Below are 14,087 nucleotides of genomic sequence, written 5' to 3'. Positions count from 1 at the left end.
ACTGAATATTTCAATTAATTATCATAATACATTGGGTTGACCAAAAAGTTCACTGGGGTTTTTCTACAGCATCTTATGGAAAAGCCCAAACGAACTTTTTGGCCAACGCTGTATCTTCCATTTACTCAGGCCTTCAATTTCTCACAAGGTTACTGAGTTTTCTATGTAAAGATCCTGCATATATGTGATGACATTTACTTCTCAGTTTTGTGACACCCTGATCTTATATTAATTTTAAATTATCATTTTCCAATTGTTCTTGGTATATAGAATTATATTTTCCTTATACTGACCTTACGTCAAGCAAACTATTACCTATGTATCTTTTATATTTTGTTATTCCCTTTTACTTTAATTGTATTATTGTATTGTCTGGATATTCCAATACAATGGTGAATAGAAACAGTGATAATAACCACTCTTATTCATTCCTAACTTTAAAGGGAAATTTTTCAACAATACACTAATGTTTGCAATAAAGTTTTTCTTTACTACATGAATTCAGTTCAGTTCAGTCGCTTAGTCGTGTCCGACTCTTTGCGACCCCATGAACCACAGCACGCCAGGCCTCCCTGTCCATCACCAACTTCCGGACTTCACTCAAACTCATGTCCATCGAGTCGGTGATGCCATCCAGCCATCTCATTCTCTGCTGTCCCCGTCTCCTCCTATCCCCAATCCCTCCTAGCATCAGACTCTTTTCCAGTGAGTCAACTCGTCGCATAAGGTGGTCAAAGTATTGGAGTTTCAGCTTCAACATCAGTCCTTCCAATGAACACCCAGGATTGATCTCTTTCAGAATGGACTGGTTGGATTTCCCTGCAGTCCAAGGGACTCTCAAGAGTCTTCTCCAACACCACAGTTCAAAAGCATCAATTCTTCGGCGATCAGCTTTCCTCACAGTCCAACACTCATATCCATACATGACCACGGGAAAAACCATAGCCTTGACTAGACGGACCTTGGTTGGCAATGTAATGTCTCTACTTTTTAATATGTTATCTAGGCTGGTCATAACTTTCCTTCCAAGGAGCAAGCGTCTTTTAATTTCATGGCTGCAATCAGCATCCGAAGTGATTTTGGAGCCCAAAAAAATAAAGTCTGACACTGTTTCCACTGTTTCCCCACCTATTTCCCATGAAGTGATGGGACCAGATGCCATGATCTTTGTTTTCTGAATGTTGAGCTTCAAGCCAACCTTTTCACTCTCCTCTTTCACTTTCCTCAAGAGGCCTTTGAGTTCCTCTTCACTTTCTGCCATAAGGGTGGTGTCATCTGCATATCTGAGGTTATTAATATTTCTCCCGGCAATCTTGATTCCAGTTTGTGCTTCTTCCAGCCCAGCGTTCCTCATGATGTACTCTGCATAGAAGTTAAATAAGCAGGGTGACAACATACAACCTTGACGTACTCCTTTTCCTATTGGGAACCAGTCTGTTCCATGACCAGTTCTAACTGTTGCTTCCTGACCTGCATACAGGTTTCTCAAGAGGCAGGTCAGGTGGTCTGGTATTCCCATCTCTTTCGGTTTACTTCTATTTCTACTGCATTAGAGGTTCTTCACAAATATGTTAAATTTTATGTAAACATCCTATGTATTGTTCGAGAAAAAATATATGCCTTTATTTCTTTATTCTTTAAATGTGTTATTCTTTTATGAAATTTTATTTACTCTTCTATTCTTAAAGTGAACCCAAATAATGTATTATTGTTTCCATAAATTGCTGAATTCACCTGATTTTTGTATCTATTTTAATGAAAAAGATAACACTGTAATTTCCTTAGCTGTAATGTCTTTTTCATATTTTTGTCTCAAAGTTTTGTTACTCTGTAAAACTGCAAAATAATTATTTCTGTTCTCTGAAAGTTTGTGAATGACTGGTGTTATTTCTTAAATATATACTTCTTAAATGTCTGGACACATTCACAAATAAAGTTATCTAGGCCTGGAGAATTGTGGCTTTTATTTTGTCTTGCTTTGTGTTTGCTTCTTTAACAGAAGAGGATTTCAAGCATAGACTCTATTTCTTTGTTATAAGATAGTCCAATTATGTCTCTTCATGCATCAATTCTAGTAAGTTTCATTTTTCTAGATATTTGACATGGCTCATTTAATTTTTTCAAAGTTACTCTCATACAGTTGCTTATCATGTTTATTTATTATCATTTAATGTCTATAATGTCCAAAATGTCCATTTTCATTCTGAAAATTGGTTATTTGAGTACACAGCCATCCCTCGGTATCTGTGGGATACTGGTTCCAGAAGCCTCGCCAATACCAAAATCCACAGATGTTCAAGATCCTTACAAAAAACGGCATATAACCTACACACATCCTCCTGTACAATCTAAGTCATTTCTAGATTACTTATAACACCTGCTGCTGCTGCTGCTGCTAACTCACTCCAGTCGTGTCCGACTCTGTGTGACCCCACAGACGGAAGCCCACCAGGCTCCCCCGTCCCTAGGATTCTCTAGGCAAGAACACTGGAGTGGGTTGCCATTTCCTTCTCCAATGTGTGAAAGTGAAGTCGCTCAGTCGTGTCTGACCCTTAGCAACCCCACGGACTGCAGCCTACCAGGCTCCTCCATCCATGGGATTTTCTAGGCAAGAGTACTGGATTGGCTTTCCACTGCCTTCTCCGACTTATAACACCTAATACAATGTAAAGGCTATGTAAACTACTTATAACACCTAATACAATGTAAACACTATGTAAACTGCTGTAAACACAGTGTAAATGCTATCCAAGTAGCTGCTGGTGCATGACAAATTCAAGTTCTATTTGTTTTTATGAACTTTTTTCTAATATCTTCAATTCATGATTGATTGAATCCAAACATAAGACCAACTGTGATCTCTGTTTCTAAATCTGGGTGGGGATCTATCTCCACAATCAACCAACTCTGCTGATTTTTGGTGGCTGTATCTCTATCACGTATTTGTTTTCTATTTCACACTAATTTGTGCTCTATCTCCTATTGTCTTACTCTACCTTTATTCATTTTATTCTTTCTTTGAGATTAATCTGATGCTTATTTTCTGATTTCTTGAGGTTAATCTTAGACCACTGATTTTCAGGCTTTTTAAAATATTTCCTAATAAATGCATTTAAAGTTATAAATGTCTTCATTGGCAGCATCATAATCATCTTGTGCTATTATTCAATACAAATATTTTCTAATTTTATGCATAATTTAGGTAACCAGTTTTAAGGAGTTTATTAATTACAAACATCCTTTTCTAGTTACTTTTTATTTATTTCACTGTGGTTAATTACTTCGCATGATTTCACTCTTTTTAAATTTCTTTGCTGCTGCTAAGTCACTTCATTAGTGTCTGACACTGTGCCACCCCATAGATGGCAGCCCACCAGGCTCCCAGTATATGGTAAATTTTAGAAAAATGTTCCCTGTGTACTTGAGAACAACATATATTCTGTAGTCATAAGATAATATGTGCTCATCTACCAAAAAAAACTCCAAAATTATAAATTGAGCTTTTCAAATCTTTTCTATCTTTACCGGGTTTTAGTCTTCAAGTTACCAAAATAGCTGGGTTTAAAACATCATACTATGATTTGTCCCATCTTCTGTCAGTTTTGCTTTACTTAACATAGAGTTATAAGGTACATTTAAATTCAGAACTATTATATTTTCCAGGCATATGCCTGACTTAAATTCTTATTTGTCTGACAGTGGAAAATCCCGAAAGAGATGGGCCTACCAGACCACCTGATCTGCCTCTTGAGAAACCTGTATGCAGGTCAGGAAGCAACAGTTAGAACTGGACATGGAAGAACAGACTGGTTCCAAATCAGGAAAGGAGTACGTCAAGGCTGTATATTGTCACCCTGCTTATTTAACTTATATGCAGAGTACATCATGAGGAACGCTGGGCTGGAAGAAGCACAAGCTGGAATCAAGATTGCCGGGAGAAATATCAATAACCTCAGATATGCAGATGACACCACCCTTATGGCAGAAAGTGAAGGGGAACTAAAGAGCGTCTTGATGAAAGTGAAAGAGGAGAGTGAAAAAGTTGGCTTGAAGCTCAACATTCAGAAAACGAAGATCATGGCATCTGGTCCCATCACTTCATGGGAAATAGATGGAGAAACAGTGGAAACAGTGCCAGACTTTATTTTTTTGGGCTCCAAAATCACTGCAGATGGTGATTGCAGCCATGAAATTAAAAGACACTCCTTGGAAGGAAAATTATGACCAACCTAGACAGCATATTAAAAAGTAGAGACATTACTTTGCCAACAAAGGTCCGTCTAGTCAAAGCTACGGTTTTTGCAGTAGTCATGTATGGATGTGAGAGTTGGACTATAAAGAAATCTGAGTGTCGAAGAAATGATGCTTTTGAACTGTGGTGTTGGAGAAGACTCTTGAGAGTCCCCTGGACTGTAAGGAGGTCCAACCAGTCCATCCTAAAGGAGATCAGTCCTGGGTGTTCATTGGAAGGACTGATGTTGAAGCTGAAACTCCAATACTTTGGCCACCTGATGAGAAGAGCTAACTTATTTGAAAAGACCCTGATGCTGGGAAAGATTGAGGGCAGGAAGAGAAGGGGACGACAGAGGATGAGATGGTTGGATGGCATCACCGACTCGATGGACATGGGTCTGGGTGAACTCCAGGAGTTGGTGATGGACAGTGAGGCCTGGTGTGCTGCGGTTCATGGGGTCGCAAAGAGTGGGACACAACTTAGCAACTGAACTGAACTGAGTACAACTGTACCAACATTCTTTTGTTTTGTGATTACATAATATGTACCTTTCTTCCACCCTTTACTTTCAATTGCTCTAAATGCCTTTATACTTTTTGTATATTTTCTAAGAAGCATACGTCTAGGCTTTAATTTTTACACCCAGTCTAAAAGTCTTTTGCTTTTGATTGGAATATTTAGTCTCTTACATTTAGTGTAACTGGAATATTTACTTCTTCACATTTAGTGTAATTATGACATATTTGGAGTTAATTAAACCATCTTCCTTTATATTTGTCCCAATTTTACTTTGTTCCCTTTCCATTCCTTTCTTGTTTCCTTCCAAAAGCATTAAGTAGTCTTCTCATTTTTCCCTCTATTCATTTGTTGGACACAGAGTGCTTTTTTGTTACCTAATGATTACAATATAAATCCTTAACTAATTATGTCCACTTTAAATTAGTTTTCTAATTAATTCCCATTAATACGAAGATCTTAGAAACACTGAACAACATATACCCTTCTTCCTGAGTTATGTGCTGCTATTTAACAAGCATTTAAATTTTGATATATTTAAGCCTCTATTACCATTATGAAAGTGAAGTCGCTCAGTTGTGTCCAACTCTTTGCAGCCCCATGGACTGTAGCCTACCAGGTTCCTCTGTCCATGGAATTTTCCAGGCAAGAGTACTGGAGTGGGTTGCCATTTCCTTTTCCTGGGGGTCTTCCCGACCCAGGGATCAAATCCGAGTCTCTGAGCCACCAGGGAAGCAATTACCATTAAGCCATCTTCCTTTATATTTGTTCTAATTTTACTTTGCTCCCTTTCCATTTCTTTCTTGTTTTCTTCTAAATGCATTAAGTATTCTTCTCAATTTTCCCTTTATTCACTTGTTGAACATAGAGGGCTTTTTTATAATTACCACTATACTATTTTACAATAAATAATCACTTAGATTTGCCCTTTCCATTTCTCTATTCCCTCCAGTATCCAGGATTATTTTTCTTCTACTTCAATAGAATTTTCTTTATTTACTCAGTATTTTCTGTTACAGATCTGCTGTTGTCAAATTCAATTCTTGTTTTTCTGAAAAGTCTATTCTTTGCTTTCATTTTTTAAGGGTTTTTCACTGGGTAATTTTGGACAGATGATTATCTTCCTTCAGCCATTTGAAGACACCATGCCTTCTAGATTCCATGTTTCCAGTTAAAAAAAATATCAGTTGTCATTCTTAGCGTTGCTCCTTTAAAGAGAATATGTCTTTTCCCCCTCTGGTTCTTTTCTAATTCTATTTGGGTTTTCAGTTTTACAATGCTATTTCTAAGTGTATGTTTCTTTGTACTCACCCCTTCACACTCATGGGATTTCCTCAATGTGTAGGTGGACATCTTTTGTCACTTTTGAAAATTCTCAGGCATTTGAGGCTTCAAAGAGTGCGCTACATTACTTCCTCAGTCCTCTTCTGGACTTCAATCACATGCATATTACAATATTTCCACGTGTCCCTCATATTTCTTTCCCTCTTTTATTCTTCATTCTTTGTCTTTATTTCAGTATGACCCATCTTCTGTTTCACTAAGCTCCCCCTCAGCTATGTCTAACCTGCTGTTAAACACATCCAAGGAATTTGCAAATAATCAATTTTCCAATTCTATAATTTCTACTTGATTATTCAGTAATCAAGTTTCCAATATAAGTTTCCAGTTGTCTGTCAATATTTTCCTACCTTTAATTCCTCGATCATAAAATCCTATTTTATAGTGTCTTTATGAAACCACCATTATCCTATGGATATATTTCAAATGGTTGGGTTTTTTTCTTGGCTTTTCTTTTTCTAAGACTTATTATTTTTTGTTTTGCAACATATATTATAAATGAACTAATTAGAGCCTCTGTATGATACTATTTCACTCAAGAGAGGATTTACTTTTGTCTGTCACAAATCTAGGCCATGGGCAGATCACCATAAACCAATCAAAGAGCATGATGTATCAAAAATAAGCTCATCCTCACTCTTAGGTTTAGAACTTCAGGGACCAGACTACATCATTAAGTGTGTAATAAAAACCTCTCTTCCTTGGCACACCTAGAAATACAATTTGGTCCTCCATATTGATTGACAAAAGTTCTGCTCAGTTTCTCAGGAAGTTTTCAGGATTCGCAACTGTCTCAAGAACAACAGTTGTAAAAAAGGCCAGTCATGCCTCCTTTGTCATTTACCTCTCGTAAATCTTGACCAACACATTCTTAATGTCTTTATAGTCCTTTCATGCCTTAAAAAGAGGTAATTTCTAATTTTTTTAAGTGGAAATTATAGTCCAGAATAATCAACTTCACCACTGAAAAACAATTTCTCCAAATAGAGGTAATTTCTAATTTTTCTAAGTGGAAATTACAGTCCAGAATAATCAACTTCACCACTGAAAAATAATTTCTCCAAATACACATTTTCTAAAAGTTCAGCAAAGTAGCCTATCTACTAAAATATAATACTGCATTTTATTTAAACTAAAAAAAAAAATTTTAATTAGCAAAGCTACTCAAAGGAAAAATCTTCATTTTCTTTAATTCTTTCTTTTTTTTCAAGTAAAGTAAAAATTAGAACATATGTGTGAAAGTGAAGGGGATAAAACAAATCACAATTCAGTGGAAAACTGTATTTCATTTAAACATATAGTTAATTTCATGTAAGTTTAAAAGAATGTTTAGCACCTTAGAACAAAAAACTGGTCACTTTCCAGATCTTAGAAAAGAAAATGAGTACAACAAAAAGATTCTAAAAAAAGAGTGACTATATGATCCACTTTGCTGTACACTTAAAACTAACACACCACTGTAAATCAATTATACTTCAACAAAAACTTTCAAAAAGAAATAATTGCTGAAATTTTTCCAAATATAATAAAAACTTTAAATAAAAAATAGCATATTGGTCAATAAAACTCATATACAGAGAAAAATCAATAAATGAAAAATTAATATTTTAAACATAAAGAAAAAATTATGGCTGTGAGTAAGCAATTCACTAAACAGAAAACACAAGTGCAAATGAACACATAAAAATATGCTTATTCACTATATCAATCAGGATATGCACATTAAAATATCAGTAGGATACCATTCACATCTATTGCACTGGAGAAAGGAAAATACCCTCATAATTATCAAGTATTGGTGGGACTATGAAGAAACAAGTACACTCATACCCTGCTGGAGGAAGTGGCATGTTATCATAGTGACTTGAAAAGCAATTAGGCTTGCTAAATGTGTCCTAAAGTTGAGGATGTGAATATCCTCAGATACAGCAATTTCACTTCTAGAGATGCACCCTAGAGAAACTCTTGCTTATGTAAAATGACTGGTTCAAGATGTACATTGTAGTATTATTTATAACAATGATAAAGGAAAATTTACCTAAATGTCACAGTTTTGTATTTCACAGGAAATTAGATGATGAAACTGGAGAAATGCTTTTAAAATTTACAACTGACAATAAAATATGAGTGTAAAGAAGAACAAATCCCAGTACAGATAATGTCAAAACTCAAAGATACATTGGTAAGAAAACTGCTCTTCTGAACTGCACATAGTATCAGCACTTCTGAGTGATTTATACAGAACAAGACTATCTACAGGACTGGAAAACACTGTAAAGTCAATCATTTACAGTAAAGATGGCTACATAGAAAATGTATTAAGTAGTGCCTCTGCTACATAATAGACTATCATTAGCTGAAATAAAGATGGAAAAAAGTCAAGAATACCTCCCTGAAAATATTTAATACACACCACTATTCTGCTAATATAAAATAGAACAGTGCCCAATTTTCCCATCATACTTCAGCCCAATCTACTCACCAAGTCTTTGGATTAACTTCATACTTATAAAGGTCATCTACTAATCCATATTTGTTGCCTGGCAATGCTTTATAGCCTCCATGAACATAAATGGACTTTGTTATTTCATCATACACACTGGTATGGCCATATCCCCCTTGAACAATAGCTCCTTTAGTTTCCGGAACAAGCCAAGTGTTTGATGCTATAAGAGAAAGAAGATAAAATGTGAACTTAAATAGTATTTTTAAAAAACTAATATACCACCAAACTACCAACGAGTTTATTCCAATACCACATTTTATGAGTAAAGTATATCTAGTAATTTAATTTTTTTTAAGTATTAAATATGTGCTAGTTACTTTGTTGGGTGCTAACGACCAACGGTGAGAAAAACTGGTCTCTGTAGATTTTAATTAAACTTTGAAATATTGAAAATTTCTAATTTTTTGTATGTGCAAGAAAAAACTAAACCTTATTCTCACATATATTTCTGTATCTGTAAATAACCCTGAAAAAAGGAAGATTTAATAAAAGTTTATGAGAGGTTGTTATGTTACAGGCTGAGTTAGGCACTGACCTTACAAAGACTAAAAGATAAGACTCCTGTCTCAACAGTTTTTAGCATTGTGCTAGTCTTTTATCTCTTGGTTATGAGTCTCACTATCCCGTCCAAGAGTCCTTTGTGTTATTGATAAAAACCTAAAAATTAAATTTCCAAGACTCATTTGACAGCTGTGTTATCATCAGTTTCCAGTAATGAAAGTGTTTGGGAGAGAACAGAAGGCAAGTGGAAGAAAGACATTCTACTTTCTTTCTTCTCTAGCAGTAGGAACAGGTGGGTGACTACTGGGCAATGGCAGCGGTGGTTTTACAGCAACAGAAGCAGGCCCAGCACTTGCTCAGTGGCAGAAGTGGCATCTACCGGACGCAGCTCAATTACAAACGTGGTCCTAAGTTCCAGCCTGGGTATGCAGCAGCTCCAGATTTCTGACTAATTCCCTCGGTTTGGTGTCTCTAGTAGTACTGTAATTAACTCCCTATTTTAAGTTCCACTCTACTTGATACATCTAGAAGGGACTCTCATTTCTATAGCAAATTCACTGAAACAAGTTCTAATCACATGCAAGACATGCTTTTAAGAATATGCAAATGAAAAAATACATATCTTTTGGCCTTAAAGGAATTTAGATTATAAAGAGCAACCATACAGAAATCTGTTATTAGTCTTTAAATATCCAATCATATCACACTTGCATCTTCCCTCTAACTTTGTCACCTAAACGTTGGCATTCTAGACAGCTCACTGAAATACTCAAAGCAAGTAACAGGTAATAAAAGTGATGCTTAAAAATTCTTCACATTCACACAATTTGAAGGTAGTAAAGAATATGACACTTCATCAATCATAAAAGCAGTCATAAAAGAAGTATCAGAAAGGATTTGTTAGAGACAATTTTACTCACAGAAAACTAAACATATTTAAAGAAATTTCAGAGTATTCTTGTAACTAATGGGCATTCTTTTAATATTCTTAAACTACTTATTAAAGCTATATATATATCTGTGTGTATATATATAGCCAAATTGAAGGTTTTCATGTTTTTATTCATTCCATTTTTAATAAAAGATAAAACTATTTCTTACCAAAAAATATTGTGGCAATAAAGAGGTATATAATGCAACAGGGAATGTTACCTTCTCTCCTAGCTCACTATCTAGAGGTATTTTTCACCAATTGTTATGTTCAGAGTATTTTGAAACTACAGTTCTGAATATTTTATTACAATAGACAGGACAAATATATATGACTTACATGTACATCGATACCTATAAATATTTATACAAAAAAAACATGCTATTTTACAACTATATTTTCACTTAACAGAACATCTGGGGCATCTTTTCACATCCCATTTATTACTTTCACATTCACTAGCTAAATTCTATTGTACTGATGATAAGTTATTTAAATAATCCTACATTCAGTTCAGTTCAGTCGCTCAGTGACTCATGAATTGTTTCAGTTTGTTCTTAAAAACAATGATGCAATAAGCAACCTGGCAACCAGCGATAGCATCATTATCTACAGACTATATATTATGTTTCGGTGAGTATCTCACTAGTTCATTTGATAATAGGAAACCTCTGAAAGTTTACTATGCTATCCTTTCTTTACAACTAAGGAAATTTAGAGTTTAAAAAATTAACACACCAAATGTTTAAAAGTTGGTGCAGACTAATTTCTCCCTCTCCTTCCCACTAACAAACCCAGTAAACAGTCCCAAAGACAACCGCAGGAGAAATATGAAAGGTGTAAGGAGGAACGCTGACTCTTAGGGCCTCCAAGACTCTAGGATGGGTATCTCATTACCTCCGAGCCAACAAAAGAAGGCCAGTCAACCCAGCATTTCTCAACCCATAACCCGGCAATAAAAAGCAACTCAGGTAGGCTTATTCCTTCCGCAAATTGAAGAGGAACCCCCATAGATAATCCCAGATGACACTAGGAGCACCAACAAGAGGGGTTCACCAAACATTGCTACAATAAGCAGGCAGGGGAAAGAGTTCCACTTTCCCTAAAGGCCTGAGACTGGAAAAGAAGATCCCACCACAAGATCTTAATGCTAAACCTGAACAGAGTGACTAACCTGCTAAAACAGAAGATTTAAATAAGACTCAAAGAGTCTCAATATAAAAGCCAAAATGTCCAAGATACTTAAAAAAAAAAAAAAATCACTTGTCATGTTGGGAACCAGATCAGTCAAGTGACACTCACTCTGAGATGTTGAAATTATCTAATAAGAATTTTAAAGCAGCCATGATACAACAAGCAACTACAAGTTCTCGTGAAACAACAAATGACAGCAAAAAAAAAAAGGGTGCGGAGACAAAGGAAGGAAAGAAGGAAGGGAGGGAGGGAAGGAGTGAGGAGGGAGGGAAGGGAGAAAGGAAAATGCAGTAGCAAATACGAGTTAACTGGACAGACTCAATAGCAGAGATGACAGAGAGAATCAGTAAACTTGAGGATATAGCAGTAAAATTTACTCAATCTGAACACCAGAGAAAATAAACTAAAAAAAAAAAAAATCAACAGTCTAAGAAACCTCTCGGAGAAGGCAATGGCAAGCCACTCCAGTACTCTTGCCTAGAAAATCCCATGGATGGAGGAGCCTGGTAGGCTGCAGTCCGTGGGGTCGCTAAGGGTCGGACACGACTGAGCGACCTCACTTTCACTTTTCACTTTAACACACTGGAGAAGGAAATGGCAACCCACTCCAGTGTTCTTGCCTGGAGAATCCCAGGGACGGGGGAGCCTGGTGGTCTTTCGTCTATGGGGTCACACAGAGTCGGACATGACTGAAGTGACTTAGCAGCAGCAGCAGCAAGAAACCTCTGGGACAATAACAACTGGTCCAACATTTGTACCACTGGAATCCCACAAGAAGAGAAAAGAGAATGGAGCTGAAAGAGCTATGTTTTTAAATGGTGGCTGAAAGCATCCAAATTGTGTGTAAGACAAAAATATACAGACTTCCCTGGCAGTTGAGTAGTTAAGACTCAGCACTTCAATGTTTCCACTGCAGGTGGTGTGGGTTCAATTTCTGGTCGGGGATCTAAGATCATACATGCCATGTGACACAGTCAAAAACTTTTTTTTAGTTAAAAAAAACTAAACTAAAATACTTTGAAATCTGTGGCCCTCTCCTTAAAGAATGGCTTAAGAAAATTCTTCAGACAAATGAAATGATAAAAGAATATTGGAACATCAGGAAAGAACAAATAAAGCAGACATGTGACTACACACAATAAACTCTCCTCTTTGAGGCTTACAAATAATATCTGACGAAGGAAACAAAAACTGTAACATCATCTGACACTCACGACAATGATATTTAGAAGTGGGGAAAGTGAGGGATGTAAATGAAAGCAACGTTTCCACGTTTCACTTGATGTGGTAAAATGTTGATACTAGTAGACAGACAAGTCACTTATGTATATTTTAATACCCAGAGCAATCTCTAAGAAAAGTACACAGAGAAATACACTCACCAACACTATAAATAAATCAAGACTGAATTCTAAAACTTGTTAAGTTAACCCATGGGAAACAAGTGAAAAGAAACAGAGGCCCAAGAAATAGGAAACAAACAAAAATAATAAAATAGCAGACTTAGGCACTAACATATCAAAGTTACCTTAAATTAAATGATCCATTTATGACATTCTTAATTAAAATTGTAAGATTACATAAAGAACAGATCAGTGATTGTCAAGGGTTAGACGGGATGGGAAAGGAATAAAGGTATTAGGGAGATGATGATGTTGTTTAGTCATTCAGTTGTATCTCAACTCTTTTGCAATCCCAAGGACTGTAGCCCGCCAGGTTCCTCTGTCCATGGGATTTTCCAGACAAGACTACAGGAGTGGGTTGCCATTTCCTTCTCCCAACCCAGGGATCAAACCTGCATTTCCTGGGCTGCAAGAGGCTTCTTTACCACTGAATCGTAAGGGAAGTAGGTGTGGTCTAAAAAGAATAATGTGAAGGATTCTTGTGTTGACAGACACTGCAGTGGTTTAAGACAACATGCAATAAAACTGCCCAGAACTACCTACACACACACATCTACACACGCTACATACATGCACATGCAAAGGAGTTCTAATGAAACTGGAGAAATCTGAACAACATCAGTGGATTGTATCACTCTTAATATCCAGGTTGTGATTCTGTACTATACTTTTGCAAGAAGTTTACCACCAAGGAAAACTGCATAAAAGATATACAGGATCACTCTGTTTCTTCTTACAAGTGTATATGAATTTACAATTTTCTCAAATTGAAATTTAAATGGAAAAAAATATATCACCCTACTAGCAATGCAAAGTTCATCATGAAATACACTATGGCACTCAACTACTCATTAAATATTTTGAAAAACTAAAAGTGTAAGAGCTATGACACAGGTTTGACACCAAAGTGAGTTACTAAATACCCCTGCAGAATCTCTCAAGGTTTAGTCACCAGCAGTTCAAATAAGAAATGGAGATATGGTAGTTTCAGATGAAAAATTAAGAAAATAATTTTGTTCAGATATAGGTGATTAACTTGAAATGTAAAATTAATTACGATTACATTTCATTTTATTCTTATTATTTTTACATTTGGAAATGGCACATAGTACAAAGAGTCAATCTGTCTCAATAAACATTTAAAGGAACAAAATATGTCATTTCAGAAAAAGTATTTGCTTATGATTGATACGTTATTTGCATATGAATGAATTTTGTTTTTAATTCTGTAATGTGCTCTATCACATTCCCAATTTATTAAAAATGAAATACTGATTCATTAAAGAGAAAAAAGAGACAACAAATACACAAATACTTGAAACAACAGAATAATTTTGCAAAAGTAAAAAGCAAAAATGACTTATATATACCAGGAGTTCTTTATCAGGCTATGATGGAAATATTTAGATAGCATTTAACAATCTGCCATAAACAACTTAAAAAGCAGAAGAAAATATAAAA

General features: G+C 35.7%; 1 protein-coding gene across 2 annotated transcripts in view; it reads right to left on the bottom strand.

Moving 5' to 3' along the window:
* ATRNL1 (attractin like 1) overlaps positions 1 to 14,087 on the bottom strand; it is an 843,932-nt gene that overhangs the window by 712,627 nt on the left and 117,218 nt on the right. For both annotated transcript variants that reach the window (XR_016038801.1, XM_055424575.2), the window contains exon 9: positions 8,574 to 8,757. Coding sequence is in view for 1 of the 2 variants with exons in the window: in XM_055424575.2 (XP_055280550.2) it covers positions 8,574 to 8,757 (184 nt within the window). In the remaining variant the exon portion in view is untranslated. The remainder of the gene's footprint in view (positions 1 to 8,573; positions 8,758 to 14,087) is intronic.

This window comes from Moschus berezovskii, chromosome 12 (genome assembly GCF_049115385.1).
Source record: "Moschus berezovskii isolate FMDL1 chromosome 12, NW_MosBer_1.0, whole genome shotgun sequence".
NCBI classification, from domain to species: domain Eukaryota; kingdom Metazoa; phylum Chordata; class Mammalia; order Artiodactyla; family Moschidae; genus Moschus; species Moschus berezovskii.
Note: the sequence above shows the minus strand (reverse complement) of the source record. Positions and strands in the feature narration are given on the sequence as shown.